The sequence below is a fragment of the Choloepus didactylus genome, chromosome 6 (assembly GCF_015220235.1).
Source record: "Choloepus didactylus isolate mChoDid1 chromosome 6, mChoDid1.pri, whole genome shotgun sequence".
In the NCBI taxonomy this organism is placed as follows: Eukaryota; Metazoa; Chordata; class Mammalia; order Pilosa; family Megalonychidae; genus Choloepus; species Choloepus didactylus.
Genome location: NC_051312.1, coordinates 86,384,670 through 86,407,595, shown reverse-complemented (window position 1 = coordinate 86,407,595; position 22,926 = coordinate 86,384,670). Strand labels below are relative to the sequence as shown.

Below are 22,926 nucleotides of genomic sequence, written 5' to 3'. Positions count from 1 at the left end.
TCTGTTTCAGGGATTTTTTTTGTTTTGCTTTATTTGCTTTTTTCTGCCTTTGTTCTCTGTGTGTTTTCCTCTATACCTCTCTGATCTCTTTGCATTTCCATCTCCTCGATCTCTCTCCAGCTCTGATCCCTCTCTCCTCTTTCTTCATGACAGAGGGTTTTGCTCCCCCTTCCTGTCTGTCTGTCTCTCTCAGTCTCTCCCTCTGTGTGAGTCTTTCTTTTCCTGTCTCCCAGTCAGAGTCTCTCTCTACCCCTCCCTTCCTCTCTACCCGAGCCTCTCTCTCTTCCTCCGCCCTCCGCCCTCCCCCTCCTGCATTAGCAGAACTGCTCCAGCCTCCTCCCGGAGCCAGCCGAGCAGCGGAGGCAGTGGCAGCAGGAGAGACAGGAGCAGCTGGGGCAGCAGAGCTGTATTGGGGTGTTGACTCCAGGCTGAGGGGGACAGGCCGCTGCTTTTGGTCCCTGTGCTGGCTGGGCCAGACGCCCTGTCTGGGACCCAGGCAGGGTGGACAGGGCGAGCTGCCACCTGAGTCCAGCTGGGGAGGCAGACGATGAGGAGCGATGGGGCAGGCGTGCGGCCACTCCATCCTCTGCAGGAGCCAGCAGTACCCGGCAGCGCGACCGGCTGAGCCGTGAGTGCTACTGTGGGGCTGGGGTCCGGGGGGGCAGTTGGGAGGGGCGCCACTGACAGGGTCCTTGAAGTCTCTCGTAGGAGTAGGGTTGGCGTGGAGCTGAACCACGTGAGAGGATCGATCCTGGTTCTGGGCACCGGATTTCGGACTGCAGCCTGGTGGGGAGTCTCTGGAGAAAGCGGGAATGCCTGGCATCAACCTTGGGGACAATGGGAATGGGATCCCAGAGAAGGGACCACTGGCTGGGGGGTTTGGGGGGATGAGGGCGGAGGTTGATGATGAACCTGAGCCATCCCTTCAGGGGCTGGGAGTGGGGGAGGTCTGCGAGGAGTCCCAAGGTGCTCCGGAGTCTGATAGGCTGGTTCAGGACCCTGGAGAGGGACAACAGCCCGGACCACCGTGTGTGTGTGTTTGTGTGTGTGTGTGTGTGAGTGTGTGTGTGTGTGTGTGTGTGTGTGTGTGTGTGAGAGAGAGAGAGAGAGAGAGAGAGAGAATGAATTTGAGTGAATAAGAAGCATGGCCTGGAGCACAGGAGAGGGTCTTCTCCATGAAACCACCCCTCCGTGGAATCAGGTTCAAGCCTGCCACTTTATGCAACTTTAACTCAAAGCATCTGTCCTAGGATGGGGTAATGGGAATCACGTCTGGTTGGAATGAGGCCCCTGTGCATCAGCCTCATGTGCACCCATGTGCGGCGGGGAGGTGCATGTACAGGGAGTGGAGGGGTCCACTGTGGAGGTGCCCCTCCACTGTCTGAGGGCTGCTGAGATGGTGTATGTGTGTGTGTGTTTCCAAGTCAGTGAAGGTTCAGGTCTGTGCTAGGCTGTGTGAGGGTGTGTATGTGTACACGTGTGGAGTGTGTGGGGACAAATGTTGTACAGAGTTCCTTGATGGTTTAATGTGCAGCAACCTGTCAGGATGTGGGAGTTTATCTGCAAACAGCTGAGTGCAGGTTGGTGTGTGTATGTGTGTAGGGGTGTGTGTGCATTACTTTGAGTTTGTATGTTGGCATGCATGTTCAATGTGTGCTATGTCTATAAAATAGAGTGTCTCGATATGCATGGTTTTCAATTCATTATATGTGCATTCATGTTTGTGTGTATATTTGTTGGAGTATGAATATTGGTGTCTGTGTGTGTATGGTGTTGGGATGTGTGTGTTAGCATAAGTGTTCTGGTGCTGGGGTGTGATTATGGTGCTAGTGTGAAATTGCTTGAAATATACACACACACACACTTATATGGCTGGAGTGCATGTGTGTGTGTGTGCCTGTATGCATGCACATGGGTGGCTGTGTTTCCTTCCCTGGTGGTTGAAGACATAGCTGGGACACTGTGGCCCACTGAGGTGGGGAGGGGGTGGCTAAATGTGTGGCCACCCCCATGAGTACAGGACATTTCACTCTACATCCTATGGGGAGATGCAAATAATAAATAATCAATAAGTGCTCTGCTCTCTGAGGCTTCCTAACCTTTGTAGACATAAAATAGCTTGAGAATGATTAAGCAGTAAGGATCAAGATCAAGGTAACAGGTGGGGAAGGGGGTACAGCATAAGCAAAGGATTGGGCATGTGTCTGGAGCAGTGAGGAGGCTGCATGGAAGAGGCTGGAGGGCCAGCAGGAGCCACATCCTACAGGGTTTCAACTCCAGGTCTCTTGAGCTTTATCCTGAGGGCCCTGAAGAGCCCTGGAAGGTTTTATGCAAAAGAGGGACATGATCAGATCTGGGTTTTAGAAAGCTGCCTCAGTGGCATTGTCAAGGTTGAACTGGAAGAGAGGTGGGGGCCAGGAGGCCACTGTGGAGGCCAGGCCAACGTGGGGTGCAATGAGGTCCAGGCTGGACTGGATCAGGGGCCAATGAGACCAAGCGCTTTCTGGAAAGAGAAGTCGGAGGGCTTGGGGTAGGCCTGATAGAAGAGGGTGGTGAAGGGAACATTGAGGCAGCTCAGACTTGGATTGGGGTGGGGGGTGCTGGAGAGGGACCTCAAAGAGGCAGGATATTGGGAGAGAAAAACTCTTGGAAGGCTCAGACAAGCTGGGTGCGGACCACGGTAGGGAGCGAGACCTTTGTATGATTTCTTGCCAAGGAGCAGAGGGGTCAGTGATCATGGATCCACTTCCCAGATTGGGAAACCAAGGTTATGGTTTCATCACCCACCTCTGGCTGCAAGACTGAGGGGCTGAATCTCCTCCATCAGACCTGAGCCTCAATTCCTTCTCCAGACCCCACCCAGGACGTCTTGGTTGGCTGACTGCCTTCTGGGGAGCAGCCCCCTGGGTAGGATCTCGGGACTCTGGGTCAGCTCAGTGAGGGTTAATTGCCTGTGTGCTCCCTGCACCTCCCAGTTCCCCCTGCCCACCAACCAGCTCCTGCCACTCTTCCTGCTTCCCTCTCCAGTCTCCTGTCCCCTGGGACTGCTGATGGCTTGGCTGGGATCTAGCCAAATGGGGCGGGGAAGGGGTGAGGCAGAGCTCCGTCAGTGCCCCCTCCAGTCTTAATGGACTGAGAGTCTCACCCTCAGCTGTGCTGCTGTCTGACCAGGCCTGCACTCCACAGGCTCCTGCCACTCACACCTACAAAATTCACCCACTCAGCATGGGTGAATTTATTAATTCATTCATTTGTTTAGCAGGGACTCCCCAGCACCTGCTTGGTGGCCACTGGGCTGGGCACTGGGGACATAGAGAGGACATGGACCCAGACTCTGCTATTAGGCAGCTCCCCAGTCTGATGAGAGAGGCAGAAGCGGAAACCTACAACCCCACAGTGTGAGGGATGTCCAGGAACTGTGGGGGCCCAGGGGAGGCTCCACGCTAAGCCAGGGCTTCAGAGGAAGAGATGTTTGAGCTGGATCTTAAAGAATGAGTAGGAGTTATTCAGGCAGGGACGAGCAGAGGGAACAGCATGTAAAGGTGAGTAGGTGTGAGAACCCAGCATGTTCAGGGGACAGAAAGAGTTTGGGATGTCAGAAATGTGAAGGGGCACTGAAAAGAAGAGAGGACAGAAAGGGCCAGATTCTGTAGGGTCTCAAATGCCAGGCTAAGAGGCTTGGACTTTTCGTTGTAGCGTTAGGGAGCTGTGTAAAGGTTTTCAAATAGGGAGCCTTCTCTAGGAAGCCTTCCTTGGTTCCACCTTTCTTTAACCCCATGACCCATACTGAAGTCTCTTCCCTGAGTTCAACATCAAGAATGTGGATCAGACTTGCCCGTTTCTTTTGTTGTTCCCTGTGTGTGAATCCCTTCCCCGGCCAGCTAAGGAGTGCTTCAAAAGCTGGGCCCACCTCCTCTTTCTTCCCCACTCTACTCCCAGCACCGGGCTGGGCACCTGGGGCTCAGCACAGCCTCTGAATCGGAGAGGACATTGAGAGCATCTGAGCTGCCTTCTAGCAGTTGCCTTATTCCCCTCTGCAGCCTGCCTGCATATCTGCCTAGCCCACTGCTTGCACACCCCCAGGGACAGGACTTTCAGCCCTTCCCTTGTGGTGGTTATATCACCTTGGGTCTCCCCTGCAGGGTCTGGCCTTATGTCCTTTCTCCACCCTGGGTCACTTTTTTCTTTCTAAGTGGAGCTGGGCATAAGGGTCCAGGAGTGGTATGAACACACCCTGGACAGGAAATGGGGATAAATGAGCAGCCTTTATTCTAACCACAGATAGTGAGGCTGAGATGGGAGCAGGCCCTGACTACTCTCCAAAAAAAATGACAAGGAAGCAGACGTGACCTGAAAAGGGAGGATAGACAATAGGAAGAACTTCCTACCTGTGCAGAGGGACCATGGGATCTCCTGGCTTCATGAGAGTGGGCTGTCGGGGGAAGACTTCCAGGACTGCAGAAGGAGTTGGGGGCAGAACCACTGTCCATCCCTGACCGTTCCTCAGGTGAGTGAAGTCGTCTAAAGAAAGGGAGGCTGAGGGGCACCTGAAGGGGCTGAGAGAGACAAGGAGAGGGGGCCAGGAGTCATGTGTTCATTCGTTCAGCAGCCGTTCACTGGGAGGCCCTCAGTGCTGCCCACCCACCACAGCAGCCCTGTGGGGAAACCGACAGAGCCAATGACCACATGAATGGAAGCTCACAGCCTTCCCTACCTCTGCGAGGTCAGGGGAAGGGATTTAGAAGGCAGGGCTGTGGAGGATAGCCTTGAAGGAAGAGTCCCTGCTTTGCAGGCAAAATTGAGGGCTGGTCCCAAGAAGAAGGAAGGCCATATGCAAAGGCCTTGAGGCAAGAGCAAGCACGGCTTTGTTTATGCAAGGCCTAAGCAAGAAATTCAAGGATGGGGGAAGGATTGGGCAGAGATGGAGCAGGAGAGGAGCGAGGGAATTGAGGTTAGACTATAGGAAGCACGTTCTGCCATTGAGGTGTCCCCAGCAGCTTTGCTATGTAGGTGTCTAGGTTGCCATTGTAAATTGGGTCTCTCCCAGCGCCCCTGACCAGGGCTCGCCTAGCTGCCCCTCTTGCTTGAGAATAGGGCATGTAGTGAACGGAGACCCTGGAAATGGAAGAGAGCAGTGGCTGAAGAATGTAGGCCTCTTCCAGAAAGTGGCATGCAAATATATGCAAAACAATATGCAAATCAGTCAGCTTGGTCTTGGCAGCTTTGGTTGGGAGAATGAGACATCGCCCCCTTCCATGCTGGCCTCCCACCCCTCCACCCCAGCCCTCCAGCCCCTGGGGACAACTGGAACAGCCTTGTCTGCTGCTCTAAGCGCCCCAGCTTGTCTGAGCCACAGAGCTGTGGCCTCCAGAGTGGGGCTGTGGGCTCCGTGTCAGCACCCTCATCCTCTCGGGAAGTCGATATATTTAGTAACAGAGATGTTTTCACACATTTATGTCCCATTGTTCAGCTGCCCGCTCCTTGGGAAAGGTCAAGTCCCCAGTGATGTAACCCACTTCTTGAAGTCCCTGAAGTCACCCTCCTCACTGCCCTCCCTGAAGAATAGGAGACAATTGGGGCTTGGTGCAGCAGAAGGGATTTAAGTCAGATATTTGGGAGGACTTCCCAACAGTGTGGTAGCTGACATGGATGGACCCTGGGGCTTCTGGTCTCTCACTCCTTGAATGACTATCCTGGGTTCAGAGAAGGGAGGCGGAAGCAGACAGGCCTAGTTTCCAATTTCAGCATCATCACTCCTTTGCTGTGTGGTCTCAGGCAAGTTATTTAACTTCTCTGACCCTCATGTGCACAGCGGAGATAATACTACTTTCCTGGCAGGATAATTTTAAGGAATCAGTAGACACACAGTGCTTAGTGCCAGGCATGCAGCAGGTGCTCATAAAGGCTGGCTGCTGCTATTATCAACCACCCACACTCATGTACAATTTTAGAAAGAATCGGCCAGGAGGGGGCAGACCAGAGCCTGGAGCCTGGAGGATATGGTAATGTGGGGGAGAAAATGGATCCGGAAATGGGGCCGCTACTGCAGCAGGCACTGTGAGGAGCACAGGTTCTCTGTGGAGGGGTCTGGGGGCCTCGAGATGTGTGACCTCCTGCCTAGCCTGCCCCTGTGTGGTCCGAGATGGATCCCTGGAGAAATCTGGAGGAAGAGGCTTGATGAAGAAGGCGTTAAGCCTGTGGCCACAGCCATAGCATTTGGTAAGGCATTCTGGGAGTCTGGGGTATACTTTGCACTGCCTCCTTTGATCCAAATCTACACCTACTGCTGAGGCCGGCTAGGGGCAGGCTCCGAAGGGTGCTGGGCATTGCAAGGCCCAGAGGGGAAGCAGCCTCAGCCCCTGCCCTCAGGGATCCCCTAGTCTGCTACATGTAGGGGTGGGGTGGGGTGGGGTGGGGTGTGGGTGAGGACAAAAATACGAGGATTCAGTCAGAATTATGACTTCTCAGACATTTGCACAGAATTTTCAGCTCCCAGAGCACTGTTTTCAAATCCATGATCTCCTTTAATCCTCTCCAGAAACCAAGACGTTGTTGTTTTCTGGATGAATTTTACACCAATGGGAAATAACTTGCCCAGGGGCATTCAGCAGTGACTGGTAGAGCCAGGGCTGGACCACAGACCTCTGCCTTTAAAGTGGCTGCTCTCTCCAGATTACTGTTCCAGATGGCAAAGGCCAGGCCTTGAAGGAAGGCAAGATACGGACAACTAACGTTGAGGGTGAGATAGCCCAGCAAAGGAACAGCTGGGCAAAGGCTTAGCTCAGGGGACAGAAGGCAAGGGTTGGGTTCCATGGGCATGAGGCTGAGAGGTGGGCTAGCCAGGCCCTGGAGACCTGATTGCAGGCTGGGAGTTTGGAGCTGTGGCCCACCAGAATCCACCCAAGGATTTTGAACAGGGGCAGGACCTGATTAGAATTATGCTTTGGCAGGATTGATTTTGCAGCCTGTGATGAATGAATTAGAGTGGAGACACCAATGGTGGCCTGAGGCTTTCCAACGCCACTCTTGATACCCCCAGCACTTCACTCCTCTTCCTCCTCCACACTTCTTCTCTATTATTCTCCCTCCTCCTCTTCTTCATCTTCCTCTCCCTTCTCCCCAACTCCCCTCCACACCTCCCTAGGCAGTGACGACTGCCTACCATAGAGCTGTGCTGAAATGCTGCACATCTCCAGCAGGGGTTGCTGTGACGTACAGATCCACCCCAGCCTGGGTTTTCCTTCCTTCTGAAGGGTCAGCAGGAGAGAAGAGGCTGGGCAAGGAGCAGAGACAAAAGTGGAGCAAGGGCAGCCCCTTGTTCTCCACCTCTATTGGGCCCAAAGTGAGGGGACCCTGCTGAAATGGCATAGAGAGGAGTGAAGGCCGAGGAAAGGCTGGACCGTACATAGCAGGGACAAACACATTGGAGGGGATGAGAATTTTCTCCTCACAGTTCTGGGACAAGCTTAGACTTGGAAATGGATTTAGAATAGCATTGCAGTTTGAGTCTGGGTTTCTATTGGATCATGATTTGCTTGATCCTGAGTGAGAGGTGAGATCAGTTGGCTTATTTGTGTGTGCATGTGTGTGTGTACCTGGATGTGAACTTCTAGCCAGAAGGTGTGTATATGGGTGTGAGAGGGTGAGAGTGTGTGGATGCATGTTTGCATATTCATATTTGTGAGCATGAGAGCATTCCTTTGTATGCCTGATTGCAGGGAAATATTTGTGTGCATGTGAGTGTGGTTTGGGTGTGTGTAGGTGTGTATAGAGGATAATGAATGCGCGTTCTAATGAAACTGTGTGTGGGTGTGTATCTATGTGGATATGGGTATCTGTGTGTGACTGTGAATGCATGGATGAGTGAATGTGTGTGTGAAGGCACATACAACTGCTCTGCTGCCCCAGCAGGGCCATGCCCAAGGTCTAGCAATTCAACATTTTCTCTCCTGGGTCTGACCTGCCTGAGGTAGAAATGTGATGTGTGTGTGGACTTGGGCTGAAGGGGCTGTCGTGTGTGGGGTTGGGCTTCCCTCAGGGGACTCTGGGCCCCCCCAAGGCAGTGAAGGCCGTGGAGAAACAAGGTCTGTCCATGTGTCCACCCAGGGTCCTGAGCTATTGGACTGAGGAGCTGGACATGACTGGGGGGTGTCTACCTCCCATCCTCCCTGGGGAACTCTTAATGGCCACATCTGCACTCCACTAAGGGAGTTTCGGGGATCCCCAGCCCAGTCCTCTTACTGTATAGATGTGAATACTAAAGCCCAGAGAGGGGCAGTAATTAATCCAAGGTCACACAGCAGGATCCAGGATGAAATGGCAGGGCTTAGATCAGAGAGAGGTGTGTGTCTGGCCTGGAAGTCCTCCCTCCCTCTGGTCCTAGAATCTGTGGGGAGCTCAGAGTAAAGATCCAAGTCTGCAGTATGAGATCACCTTCAGCACCTGGACACTTCCATCCTCCCAGGCCTCAGAGGCCAACTTTGAAGTCTCTTCCAAGCTTTTGCCTGCTGTGTGACTCCTCCCAGAACTCTATGAAGTCTGTCATGCCGTGGAGCATGGAGATTCCGTGAAGGGGAGCCCAGAGTGGGGGTGGGTCCAGGGGATAGGCCTCCTCTAGCAGCCTCAATTTCCTCTTCTTTGCAGCATGTGCTTTCTTCTACATTTGAGGCTTTCCCTGTAATCTCTCCCTGGACTCCTCTGCTGGGATTGTGGGGAAGGCCAGGAGGTCCAATTCAGTGTATTGTGAGATTATAGTCCTACAGGAAAGGGGCTGCCCTGGGAGGGAGGAATATGTGTGAGCAGGAGATTGCAGATGAGATTCCTGTCCTATTAGGAGCTGGTTGCAGACTCTCTGAAGTCCCTTCAGGCTGTAGCTGCCATGGAAGGGCCAGATTTGAGCCCCCGCAGTTCTCCACTTGGTCAACTTGGCAGTGATTCCCTGTGGGTGTGAGGTTTCAGGGTTCCCCTTCCCTGGGGAACTGGAGAGAGATTTGTTTCCCTGGAGGTGGTTTGGATTTGGAGGCAGAGGGCTGGATGCAGTGACACTGGGGTGGAGATGGGGCTGGGCACTCTGTGTTGGTTTTGTTGGCTCAGTGCAGGCAGGGGGGAGGGAGCTCAGGGGCTGGAGGAAGGGCTGGGTGGTAGAGAGGAAGCAGGGTGGAGGCTCAGCTCACAAAAGGAGGCTGGGGAGGGTTTAAGCAGGGACAGGCTTTCGGTTTTAGGAAGCTCCAAATGAAAGGTGAATTAGAGGGGGTCAATGAAATTGGTATAGAGACCCAGGTGACAGGCAGTACAGCTGAGCTGGGGATGGTTCAGGACAAGTGAATGTCATAGGTCAGGGGAGGAGTGCCAGTCACCCACCTGAGCTCCGGCCCTGGTTCTTCACTGTCTACCCACCTGCGCAGCTCCAAGCCCTCCTCAGGGCCATCCCTCCCTGCCTTGTCCTGCCTGGCTCCACACTCTGAAGCACCCATAAACCACCTCTTTAGACCATGTTCCCCAAGAGCAAACCTGTGTCACTGCCGCCTCATCTCCTGAAGAAACTTAAGACCCCTCCTCTGCCAAATCTAAAAATGTCCTCCCTTTTAAGACCTTCCTCCTGCAGTTTGACCTTAATCCCTCTTGCCGTCCAGAGCCTGCTCTTGGGCCTCCCTGGGTGATGAGTCACTGCAGAAGGCCCCCTCGAAGTTCTAGGGGTGTTCAGGGACCTCAGCCCAGCCACCTCATCTGTGTGCCAGTGGGGACCCACTTTCAGCCTCAGCTGGGCCTCAGGCCGCTGACTCATTGTCAGCGTTAATTAGCATCTTCGGGGCAGCCTTCCGCCCCACTAAGTGCTTGACAATCATTAGGTGCTATTGTGTGCAACTGGATGGCAGCCCTAGCACCTCCCATCCCAGGCTTCTCCTCCTGACCCCAGCTGCCCTAGCTAAGGGACAAAGTGTCCCGGCCACAAACGCAGCACGTTGAGAATCATGCACAGGATCCAGGCATAGAGGCTCAAAGGGAAGCACAAACGCAAATAAACAGAGAGAGCAACCTCAACAAACATGGAAGAATCCACACACAAAAAGCAGACCTCAGCACACAGACGTGGAGAGATCCACAATGCACCCACACAACACAGTCACCAATATACCCTGAGAAACAGGCACGGGGCAAATCTCAAAAATTGACCTAGAAACGAAGCAGAACAAACGGAAACACCTGCACAGATGACACAGGTCTACACACCCAGAAATGCAACACAGATAGAGATTCAGCACACCCGCAGGGCACAGAATTTTGGTTCCCCACTTGTGCAGCTTCTCTCACCACTGGGCTGTTGAAAACGCTGTTCCTTTTGCTTGGAACACTCTTCCTCAGTGTCCTCTCTGTCACCTGGCTAATGCCTGTTATTCTTCAGGTCTTGGTGCAGCTTCCTCCAGGAAGGCTTCCTTGAACCTTTCTAGGGGCCCTTCCATATTCTCTACCCATGGAGCTTTCTCTGCCTCATGGCATCATTGACTGCTTTCTGACTAGTCTTTGCCAAGTTTTGAGATGAAAGATTTTTGCCTGTGCATGGTGAAGTGGTGACTGGGAGTGGTGGGTAGACAATTAGGGCCAAGAAACTGAGCAGAGAGAAATTTTTGAGGGGAGTGGGTCGGGAATAGCTGCGAGGAGCCCCAGCTTTTCAGGACCTGAGCAGGCATTTAAACCCACAGGTTGGCACAGCTGGACAACCTCTGCCTCATTTTCTCAGAACCTGGCAATTTCCTTCAGGTTCTTTGCCTGATTTCTTTTGTGTTTCTACCAGGCTTGCTGCCTGATCCAGTTCACTCCTTCCCAAAGCCAGCCCTGCCCCTTGCCACCTCTCTGAGTTTACATGTGCTCACTTGCTTTTTTCTGCTTGGAGGTACACCACACCTCCTACTTCTGAGCCTAATGAAATCCTCATTATTCAAAGCCTGGCACTGCGATCCTTCCTGAGTTGCTTCCTAACCATTTAGTATGGTGAAGGGAGGCAGCAGAGGGGGTAACTGAGTGTGAAGCTTGGGGACTATCTCCTGGTTCAAACCCTGGCTCCCCCACTTCTTAGCTGCAAGACCGTGTGTGAGTTCTACCACCTGTTCTCGTGTCTGTAAAAGGGAGATGATAATGATGCCCATCTCGTTAGGGCTGTGTGAGGATTAAATGAGACAAAGTGTGCAGTGCACCTGGTGTGCAGTCAGGCTCTCTGGGCTGTGTGAGGGCAGGGAGAGCACTAATGAGATTGAGGATGTGCAAGTGCACACAGGAGGTGCTTAGTGAGTCCTCGCTAATTGGACCCTAGTGAAGCTAACATCTGTTGCATGAGCACCTACTATGTGCCCCCAGAGCTGGTTCTTTGTGCCTCCCCTCCTCAGTTTTTGTAGGGCTGCCAATTCTGCACAGCTCTTACTGCTATGGGGGCCCAGGAGGTAGGGCTGTGGCTTCTTCTGAGGCTGTGAAAGCTGCTGGGTTTTCCTTACGCTGATAACCTGGACACTTACGGTGGGTGCTTCTGACATGCTGGGAGATGCCAAGGAATTGTTCACCCTCTCTGGGCCTTGGTTCCCATGGATGGCAGAGGTAATGAGGCCAGGGAGGGCAAAGGATGCTGCAGGCCATGGTCTCTGGAGGGCAGGCCCTGGGTCCGAAATCTGGGTCAACTAGGAGTGGTGGCCTCCAAAGCCTGCAGAGTGGGTGACAGAGAGTGGAGTTGGTGTTCCCACAAACCTGCCCCTGCGCAGACCAGGGGGGCCTTGTGGCCCCGGTGGAAATGGCCATATGTTGATCCATACTGGAGCAGGAGCTGGCTGAGATGACACCACTCCTCTCCCTATCCTCCCCCAGGGGCTGTAGACCCCACTCTCTGGATTAGCAATTCCCTGAAAAGAAGGGGGGCACTTTTGTTCCCCAGTTCTAGAACCGAATATTAAAGCAATTATGTAACTAGCAATAAATTACTTAAAGTAGTGACTCACTCAGTTTAATTAGAGCGCGAACAGGGAGGGATTAAGGTATTTTTAGAGCACACACCTCGCTCCCTCCTGTGTGGGGGAGGCCTTTGTGCAAGGTGGGGGAGGAGGAGAAGAGCGCAAGGAAGCTCCCAGGTGTCTACAAGGAGGCGAAAGCTGACGCTCAGCCCCACTGAGGTCCCAACAAAGAAAGGCCAAGCCAGAGCTGCAGCAGGAGGGATGCGGATCCGACTCAGGGAACACTTTCCAGTGGTGCTGATTGTAGAACACTGGGTCAGGTGAACCAGATTATAAACTCTTTGAGGGCAAGGACTGGGTGGGTCTGTGAATCCCTCAAAGGAACAGACCAAGAATAGGTTTGCATCCTGCCCCTGGTTACTGTCTGCATGGCCTTGGGCAGGTTCCTATATTACCAAGCTTCAGTTTCCCCCAATAAAATGAGCGCAATACTATCCACCTTTCGTTTCTATTATAAGGATTGAGTGGGTTAATGTGAGTAAAGCAAACCCCAGTGCTGAACTCCACTAGACCAAAAGCTCCCCAAGGGCAGGAACTAGGTCTGCTTTGTTCACTACTGTAGTCCGAGCTCCAACACTTGAGCTGCCCACCCACCCACCCCGACACAACTACCCTGTTTGAGACGTCCAGGGAAAGAAAGGGCTGGGAGGGTTTAGGACCATGGACAGTTCCAGGCTGCATTAATGAGGTGGTCTTCTGTAGCCAGGATGGTAGCTGGGATGGGGAGGTCTGCCTTATGTCCCGTCTACACCCCAGAGTACCAAGTGGGAGGGGAGCCACTGGCTCAGTGTGACGTGGGAGACCAGAGCCCTCACCCACCATCACTGGGGGCTCACGGGAAGGGGGCATGAGTGCAGGGTGAGGCACCCTAAAAGACTCCCTGGAGGAGAGAATGGGATTGGCTGAAAGGATTTGGGCTGAGAGAACACCTGGACATCTGTAAAATGGAGTCATAATTCTGACCCTGCTGGGTTCCTGGGAGGATTAAAGGAGTCACTTTTTAGAAGTGCCTGGCATGTGCCTGCCCAGAAGGGGCACAACATATGGGCCGGCTTCCTCCTCCATCCCCTCCACCCCACCCCTCCTCAGCTCCAGAGACATGACTGCAGCCATTCCCCAATGCCAGCCCTGTTTGGGAGATCAGGGTCTCAAGACCCCTCACACACGGGGCGGGGTGGGGGGAGCTTCCCATTGTGGACTTCACTGACTCCCGCCTCCACAGTTGGATCGAGCTGGACGCACGGTGGGTACACAGAACAAACTGTGGGAAGGGTTCCTGCGCTCCTTCCACTCCTTCCTCCACCCTCCTCACCCTCCCACCCCCCGCGGGCCCAAGGCCCCAAGACTCCTGGCACCGGTGGCTGCACTCATCAGCTCTGACCAGCTCGCCTCACACCTCGTTGGCCCCCCAGGGCTTGGGCGATGAATTAGTGATGACAGCATCACAGCATCCAGCATTGCTATGACAACCGCTCAGCGCTCTTAGCCTCCCATCAGGATGCATTGGCAGAGGCCAGAGACCCCTTTGGTTCCAAGCCTTTGCACTGGTGTGTGCGACAGGGGGCCTGAGGGGGAGCAGGGGAGAGGTGAGGTGGGGGGTGGAGCAGAGACCAGGGAGGGCACTGGGGCTCTGGAGTGGCATTCAAGGAACCAGAGTTCATTCAATTTGTGAGATCCAAAGGGATGCCGGGGACAGTTGTTTCTCTCCCCTTTTCTTTCCTCTTTCCTTTTCACTTCTTCTCTCTCCCCTTCCCTCCCTTCCTTCCACTTTCTCTGAGCCCTTTTCCCGTTCAAGGCCCTGGGTTGCCCACCCCACTGAGAATCAGCCAGCCTAGCCCTCAACCTTGGGAGCTCAGAGTGAGGTGGGGGGACAAACAAACCCTGGCCTAGGCCCAAGAGGGTGTGAGAGGGGCACTGGTGGCTCCGCAGGAGAGTCTGGCAGAGCAGGCAACACTTCTCTGGCCTTTGATGAGTGGGAAGGCTTATTTTCAGTGGAAAGGAAGTGGAGAGGCAGAGGGGACAGCATAGGTCTGGAGGTAAAACATAATAAGGGGCGAGGGAGTGATAAAAGTTCAGAGAGGCCCAAGTGTAGGATGTCAACAGAGAACATAGGAGTAGACAAGGCTGGGATGGACTGGGAGGGAATGGATGCAATGAGGAGTTTGTTGTTTGTCCCACAGGGAAAGAGGAGGCCCTGAAGATTTTTGTTACTGTGGCTTGTTAATTTTTTAAATGAAAGAGTTCATTTTAAAGATGGGGAAACTGAGGCAGAGGGGGAGCGTGACTTGCTCAAGCTCATTTAGATCATTAGAGTCAGAACTGAGAGCATGGGCTCTGCTAGGGGTCCTGCCAGACCCAGACCAGGACCTCTTGCCTCGGACTTGTTGACCAGGATTTTTCCAGAAAACTTCTCCCTCTAAATGATGGGCAGGGCCCATGGGGGACTTTGTCCTCAGTTTGAATAAAATTTGCACAGCGAAGGGCTGTCCTCTGTCAGGTGGACTGGCCTGGGTGTGTGGGTGTGGGGATATGGGTGGGGCAGCCAAGTCAGGGGCTTGGCTGAGATCAGCAGGCAGGTGTTTAGGGTCAGAAAGAAATCAATTCAAATTTGGGTCTTCAGACTCCCAGCTCAGACTTTATTCTCTATCCGCTTACTCCCACTCTCAGGGATCTTTAGCTGTGTTGGGCACCTTTAGGAGACAGAAGCCCCTCACACTCTCCCCAGGGCTCTTCCTGGCCCAGGGACCTGATATTAAATGTGCTTTGATGGGAATTTATCTGGGCAGAGAGAGACATTTAGCCCCATTGTCCTAATGAAGAAACCGAGGCCCTAAGGTAATAGTGACTCATTCAGGGTTACAGGACATCAGTGGCTAGACTGGCCTGGCTGCCTGGCCCTTGGCATGCCTACGCCTTCCCTCCCCCACTTTGCTGCTCTCCCCTTACCTCTCCTCCATCCCGTCGTGCAGCACTGCTGGGCCTGTCAGCCTTGATGGATGGCCCTGCAGCTCAGTCTCCCTCTCATTTCTCTCCGGATGCTGGGCTGTTAGCCTCCTAATCACCAGTCCTGCCTGGTGGCCACCAAGCCATCCATCTCCCCTCCACAGCTTTGCCCAGCACAGGTGGTTGGGATGGTGGGGGCACAGAAGGTTTTCCTCCTCTGAGGCTGGACTGAGAGTGCAGCTGCAGCCCCTGGGAAGGGTCAAGGCTCAAGGAGCAGCCTGCACCCCCTTGCTGGAGTGCCAGAAATCCCTCCTGGACTTCCCAAAGGCACCTATACATGCACACGTGCAAAAGTACACACACTCACGATAACAGTAATAAAAGGTTTGTGGGTATTGGAAATACGTAGTATGCCAAACTTTGTGCCAGAGCTGTACAGATAAGAAAATTAGGCTCAGAGAAGTTAAATGACTTGCCCAGGATCACATATCCAGGAAATGGAGGAGCTGGGATCTAAACCCAGATGTGTATGTTTCACATCTTGAATTCACACCTCCTCTGCTCTATTGACCTGATTAGGCACACGTTCGTGCATGCACGCACATGTGCACGTACACACCTATGCACACACATAAACTACCATGTCAGCCCTTGCACCAACCATCTACCCGGTCCGGGTTCCTGAGGAAGGCCCAGAGTCCTGGGCTGAGGAGGGGATGAACAGTCACTGCTCATCACCCCTAGGCTGTCCCCAGACTCTCAACCTGGTGGTGACACTGGCCAGCCAGGGGACTGCATGGAGGAGGCAGCCTCCAGGCAGAGGGAAGGGGAGGCTGGGAGGCAGTTCATCGATCATCCTGGCAGCACCACCTTCCAGGAACTGGGGCCCAGGGGAGTGTGGCACGGCGGGTCGATTTTCCCGGGCTGCAGCCCAGCATGCGGGGCGTGGGGGGTGGGGCGGGCGGGGGCTGTGAGGCTAGTGTGCAGCAGCCCACCTTCCCCTGTTTCCTGCCCCGCCCCCCACCATGGCACTGCAGATGCAGAGTCCATCTCCTAGTTCCCGGTTCCCAGGCACCTATGCGTGCCTGCTGCCACCGGCCGCCCTGCCTCGGCCCCCACCTCATCCCCAGGTGGGATCCTGGGGCTGCGAGCTACCAAGAGAGCTACCAAGTTGGGGTGGGGATTGGGGAGGGAGACGGGACCAGATGCTGCAGGTGATCTGGCTGTCCTCAGAGACCTCACTGACCAGGCTGGATAATTTAATGAGATAATGCATGTTAAGTGCTTCACGCTGCCAGGGGCACGTAGTAGGTGCTTAATTAGTTTCTGTCTTGTTCTTCCCAGAGGAGGTTTGAGAGAAAGCTTGAGGCGGGTGAGGTCAGAGTGGGGCGTGGGTGAGGGCACAGTGAGCTCCAGGAGCAGGCTGTCAGGAGCCGTTGACAGTGTTAACAATCCCAGGAACAATTAGCACCATCAGAGAGAGAGAAAACCACCCAACAGACTCTTCTTCCCGTCTAGCCAAGTGCTGTCAGCCTCCTGACATGGGCTGGGGCGGCATCAGGCGCTGGAAGGGGGCCCCTAAGGAGGCCTGGGTTGCCCCCCTTCCTGGAGGGGCTGCCTCCATCGCTGTGGAGTGGTCCTTACCAGGCTCCTCCAACCTGCACTGGCCTCAGGAGACCTGGGTTCAAGCCCTGGCTCAGGCTCCTGTGGGGAAAGTCATTTTTCCTCTGTGGCGCCTCAGCCTCCTCATGTGTAACAGGTTATGCTGCAGATTAAGTGAGATGTCAAGTGCCTGCTGCTCCCCTGACTGCAAGGAGTCAGGTGCTGTGGGTTTCCCGAGAAGGAGTCCATCTCTCTGCTGTGTGCTGTCACCTCCATCCTTGGGTTCCCAGGGTCCAGACACAGGGCCTGTTGTTGAGGAAGGGCCGAAGCATTCCAGGGCTGGAGCTCTGCCCTGCTAAGGGGGTCCCTTCTTAGGCTCTGCCATCTTGGTGTTCACTCTGGCAGGGAGACGAGTGGGTCTCACTGCACTAACGGTGCCTCCTGGGCAACCAAGGAATGGTCTGGCTGGGGGTGGGAAGGAGCACTGGACTGGGGGCTCCAGTGATTTCTGGCTGTTCCAGCCCCTGCTTTGTTGTATGATCTTGGGCAAGACCTGCCTCCTTGAGGATAAGAGAGACCTGGGGCTTGTGAGAGTCTGTGGTGAGATGATTCTGTGTACTTGGGAAGGGATGGGGCAGGGGGTGATACAAGGCTGGTGATGTCCATGCCCCAGACGGGCAGACTGAGGAGGAAGGCCCAGGACTGGGGCCAGCTAGGACTCCCTTGGCCATGTTGCCGCCACCACTGGCTTTGCTGCCCTATCCACATTGCCCCGCCTGCCCCCCTCTGTCGCCTAGTCCTCCCTCTTCCTTTATTATCTGCCTCTATATTGCCTCCTGCCTCTCGGACTTATCTCCTCCTTCACGCAGGCATCCATCTCTGTCATTCCCCAGGCGGCGTTCTCCCGCTCTCTGGGCACACCCTTGCCCTCCCTGGGAGGCTGTCCCTCCCTGCCAGTTGTCTCTAAGTGGGTCTCTGCGCCTCTAACCAGCCCTTGTCTTCTCCCACTGTCCTGCATCTCCCTCTCCAAGTCAGTCTTCCTCCCTCCAACTGTGTCTCTGCCTTTCACTGTCTCTCTGGACTCCCTTTGTTTGCCCCTGGGTGTCTCCATGGCTCTCTCTGCCCTTATCTCTGGATCTCTGTCACTCTGGTCCCAGCCCCTGCCTGGCCCTGTCCTCTCTGCCCCCTTCCTCCCCTTGCAAGCCCAGCCAGGGCAGCAGGTGCAGCCCTCCAGCCTGAGAATGGATGTGACCCACCCTTCCTCTCTCTTGCTGGCTGCCTCAGGAGTCCCCAACAGTGCCCTCTGCCCCGCGCCTTGTTGCTAGGCTTTGAGCTGGCAGCACCTGGCTTCCATAGTGACGGGTGCTTAGAAACGGGAACGCCACCTCTCCCAGTGCCACCACGAGAGACAGCCTGATCCAGTGCCTTTCGATCAGTTAGGAAGCTCTTACAGGCTCTCAGCTGCCTGTAGGTCAGAAAGGCAAGAGATGTGGGGACCACTGGCTCTGCCTTCTAGAGCCTGGGGGGCTGCTGGTGGGGGAGGAGTGTTCTAGTGTGGCCCTGAAGCTAAAGAGGGAGTTGAGAGGGAGGCGCTGGGCTGGGCTGTTTCTGGAAGTCAGCCTGCTGCAAGACGCATGGGCTTGGGGGCTGGGAGGCGCCGGGTTCCAATCCCTGATTTTGCTATTTCTAGTTGACTTGAGACAGACGTCCCCGGGTCCTGGAGCCTCTGCTTTATTAACTGTAAAGTCAGGCTAATAATATCATGAGAATTAAATGAGAGAATAAACAGGGTGGGCCTGGCCCATGGAAGGTGCTCACTGATGGCTAGTCCCTTCCTTTCCCCTTTAAGGTTATTTAAGATTGAATTGGCAGAGAGGAGGGAGAAGTCACTCCAGGTGTGGGGAATGCTGTAAGCAAAGGGGAGGAGGCTGGAATGCCCCCATATGCAGGGGGGTTTAGGGGAGGCCCAGGGACCTTATCTGGAAATGGTTCTGCCAGAAGCAGCCAGGCTGAGGGGCTCCTGGAGGATGCACCAGGTCTCCTGGGAGGTATATTCTTACCAGGGGCAAAGGGATGGGCTTGATCAAATTCTCTTCTAACATTCCCGACTCCTGGGGTGGGGTGGGATGGTGTGGGGAGCAGCTTAAGGCCATGTGTAAGGCCTTGCCTATTCCCATTCTCCCTTCCACCGCCCCTCTCCCTGGGCCCTAAAGACTTCATTGGTTCCTCCTTCCTTCCAGGCCTGTCCATAGAGGCCATCAAGACCACACAGCATGAACCCTGGGCCATGGGCTGTCAATGGAAGGACACTGAGGAAACTGAGGCTTAGAAGTGGGAGGCAGTTTCCTGATTCTGGAGCCCAGCTCTAAGGCACTCTTTGCAGGCCTTGGAACCTCAAAACCACAGACCAGTTTCAGAGTTGGCAGGGAGTTCTTAGAGCGTGAGGCCTTGGGTGCCTATTGCTTGTCTTTCCTTGCCTTGGTGTCAGTTGTGGGCTCAGCTCTGAGTGGCTCTGGTGTGTGTGTGTGTGTTTGTGTGTGTGTGTAGGGCCTGGAGTCAGTGACCACCTGCAGCCTGAGGCACCCCTGGGGTAAGCTGAGGGCCAAGTGTCCCCTTTTCCTGCCTCTGCACAAAGCTGAAAAGATTAACAGAGCTGCTGAGAAAGCTGGAATCTGCCTCACCTTTTGCTCATCCTCCTTCCTGGTTTCCACGGGAATCTGTGGCTCAAGATGATCAGAGTTTGACAGGACAGTGCTGTGGGAGGCTTCAGTGACAGGCTGAGCCGTCCCACGTGGGAAGGGGCTGGCTGGAAAGAAAGTGAGCTCCCCATCCCTGGGAATACACAAGCAGGGGCTGGATAGCCAGTTAGGGTGACTTTAGAAAGGGGTTTAGGTGTGGGGAGAAAAGACAGTCTGGAGGCCTCTTACTTGGGACTGGTGGGCTTTATGTGACTGGCCCAGGGGGCTCCACTTTCCAGACATCCCTGAGGCCCACTGAAGGAGTTACCCGGCCCAGGGCTCTCCCCTCCTGGATGCAGTCCCCACTCCCGCTGTCAGTGCCTGGCCTGTGCAGGACACACGTTGCTGAATCAGACCCAGTCTCGGCCCCGGGAGCACCCAGCCTGATACAGGGTAAGTGGTAGGTAAGGGGCAGGCGTAGACCAGGCCGGGAGGAAGGGTCTCCTGCCCATTTGTGGAGTCAGTAGGTGTCTCTAAGAATTTCTGTGGGTCAAGCCCTTATGGGGACACAGCTGTGAGCAAAACGGAAAACAAAAGTCTGTCCCCTACAGACAAAAACTAAATAAAAAACAGAGTTGGATGTGGAGGGTGGATGATTTGGGTGTTCTTTTTTACTTTTATTTTTTATTCTTATTCTGATTCTGGTGTAAGGAAAATGTTCAAAAATAGATTGTGGTGATGAATGCACAACTATAAGATGGTATTGTGAACCGTTGGTTGTACGCCATGGATGATTGTATGGTGTGTGAATATATCTCAATAAAATTGAATTTAAAAAAAAATTAAAAAAAAAAGTCTGTCCCCTAGAAGTACAGGGTAGTGGTGAAGCCCGGTAGCCGGCCAAAGCACAGAGGAGTGCCGGGAGGAGCTGGTGTGGCAGTGTGGCCAGAAGGCAGAGTGTGGGATGGCAGGAGAGGCTTTTCCAGAGGTTAAGGCCTTGAAGGCTAGGACCAGCTTTATCCTGTGGGCAACGGGGAGCCATATGAGTGTGGGTGAGGCAGGGTCGGACTTGGGTGTAGAAAAGATTATTCCCACAGATCTGAGCATCAGGGAGAAGGCGGCACCGTGGTCCCAGAAGGAGACACGGAAGTAGGTGTGTCTGTCTGTGCCTGTACATGTAGGAGTGGTGTGAGTGTGAGTGTATCTGTGGAAAGACTGTGTGTGTGTGTGTGTGTGTGTGTGTGTGTGTGTGTGTGTGTAGGAGTGTATGAGAGTGTGTATGACTGTGTGTGGCCTGGGGTGGCCTTTCAGGGGAAGGATCTTGAGCTTTGTGGGTGATGGGGGGAGAGGCCAAGGCCTAAGGTGTGCCAAGGCCCCTGGCCCTCAGTCCCTCTGTGAGCCGGCAGGTCCTGGACTTGGACAAGCTTTGGACTTGAATCCTGCTGGTTCCCTTCGCCCTCTAGGGTCATGGAGCCAGCCACCTGCTGCAGACAGGACAAATATGTATGCAAATAACATGGAAATGATATGGAAATGGCAAGACCTATGGTTGACCCAGCCCACGTCCCGTCATCCCCTGGGCCTGAGTTCACACGGTCCGTGCCCTTCCTGACTCAGAGCTGCTACCAGGGCTCTGGGAGCAGGCCCTGCCCACACAGAGCTGCGATGCTCGTTGTCCCCGGTGCCTGCCTCCGGTCAGGTCAGCTCTCTGCAAGGACTGCTCCCACATCTGGGGCCACAGCCAGTGAACCCACAGAACTGGGCCCAGGATAGTGGCCACAGGCAGCACCTCTGTGAGGTGTGAATTTGAGCAAGCATGTACACTCACACGTATGCACACACAAATGTACACACATGTACATACATGCACATGTGCACACAGTCACATCTACACACATACATATTTCTGCATGCACATACACATGTGCACTTCTGTAGATAGACACACATATCTGTGCGCACACACACAAATTCAGCAACACCATGGAAGTATCACACATGTAAGATACAAACTTACAAACCTGTACTAACACCCCCTCATGCCTTCAACACTTCATACAGATACACAAACGTGTGCAAGGGTGCAGGACTTACACATATGCACCAATACACAGAGCTGCCTAAGGGTGGCTCACCTCTGCTCAGGTGCATACCCATGCCCACTCAAGGGCTGAAGCATTGAGAATAAGCTCTAGATGGAGGCAGATCCTGCAGAGGTGTCAGCTTCCTCCAGGAAGCTTCTGGGATTGCCCCTTCACAGACTCTCTCAGACAGTGGGGCCGGATTTCACCATCTTTCATTCCATAGGCTCCACCCCAGGACATGGAGAGACCAAGTCACACACATTCTCTCCTGAGGAGACTCCTGACCTGGGATCTAGTCCTTACTCACACTTCTTGGGCCTGGCAGGCCTGGGCAGGTCTGCCCAGGAGAGCTGGCTTCTGCCCTGCTAGGCCTGCCCAGACCCTCTTCCTCTACCTGAACTGCCTGATCCCCTCAAAGAGAACCAGGCCAACCCTCACTGTCTCCGAGGAGGCCGAGGCCAGAGAGGGCCAGAAACTTGCCTGGGGTCACCAAACTTGAACCTGGGCTTCTGGGGGACTGACCACAGACAGGCAACAGGATGGACGTCAGGCACCAGACAGGCTCATGGAAGCAGGATACATGGTGATGGGGGTGGAAACAGAACTTAGACTTGGGGTCTATTGAGGGTCTCCTGGTGCCTGGTGTAGGAGACGGAGAGATGGTGAATGGAAACTACTCATTTAACCAGAGTTCACGGAGCACCACTGTGTTCCCAGCCCAGGCTGGGCCATGGGGTCACAGCAAAGGATCAGATAGTGCCTGCCCTCAAGAGGGGCTGGGGGTATGTGAGAGGGAGAGGGCAGTGCAGACTGGAAGGGATCTTGATGGGACTTCTGGTTAGATGGGGGTTTTCTTCCTATATTTTGAAAAATCTGACTTTTTCACTTCTTTATCCCCAGTGCCTGGCATAGAGTAGATTCTCAATAAATATTTGTAGAATGGTTTCATGAACGAATGCATGATATGGACAGGCAGCTATGCCACTGGAAGGGTACTGAACGTAGGAAGGGAGGCAGTTTGGCCAAAGACCAGGGGGTGGAAGAGAAGCCAGATATTCAGGGTACAACTAAGGGTCAGGCATGGCTGATGGAAGGAGGTGGTAGGGGAAGAGGCAGGAAAAAGTCGTTTGGGGATGAGCCTTGCACACCATGCTGAGTTTGGATGTTATCTTGGAAGCCATGGGAGCCCAGTGAAGCCTGTGAGCCTGGGATGGGTGTGGTCAGAGAGAATCTTCCCTAGAGGGCCTGGGTTACACAATAGATGCTCATCTTCAGTGAAAAGAGCACTGGATTTGGAGACAATAGTCCCGTCCTGATCACATATACCCTTCTGAGCCTCAGTTTCCTCATTTGTAAAGTCAGTGCCTCCTGCAGCTATTGGATGGAGCTTAGATGAGGAAGTGTTTTGTAAGCACAATGGCCCACCAATGGGAAGTACTATTATTAATAGGAACAAGTCAGGGCCAGTTCCTGGACAGGGCCTGAGGTTGATGGGACCAGTTGCTGGGCTGACAGGCTCTCAGCTGAGTCACCTTTTCCTGAAATACCCAGCCTGGGGCAGCTGCACCACTGGACATGGGCCAAGTGGCCTCTAAGGTAGGGCAACAAGAAGAGGTGACGAGAGGG

At 54.1% G+C, this 22,926-nt stretch overlaps 1 protein-coding gene across 2 annotated transcripts in view; it reads left to right on the top strand.

The window, feature by feature from the left end:
• The first annotated feature begins 236 nt into the window (after positions 1-236).
• Positions 237-22,926, top strand: part of PDE2A (phosphodiesterase 2A) — a 90,225-nt gene continuing 67,535 nt past the window's right edge. The window contains exon 1 of one of the 2 annotated variants that reach the window (XM_037840532.1): positions 237-628. In XM_037840532.1, coding sequence (XP_037696460.1) covers positions 558-628 — 71 coding nt within the window. In that variant the 5' untranslated portion in view covers positions 237-557. The remainder of the gene's footprint in view (positions 629-22,926) is intronic. The other variant, XM_037840533.1, reaches the window with a different exon arrangement.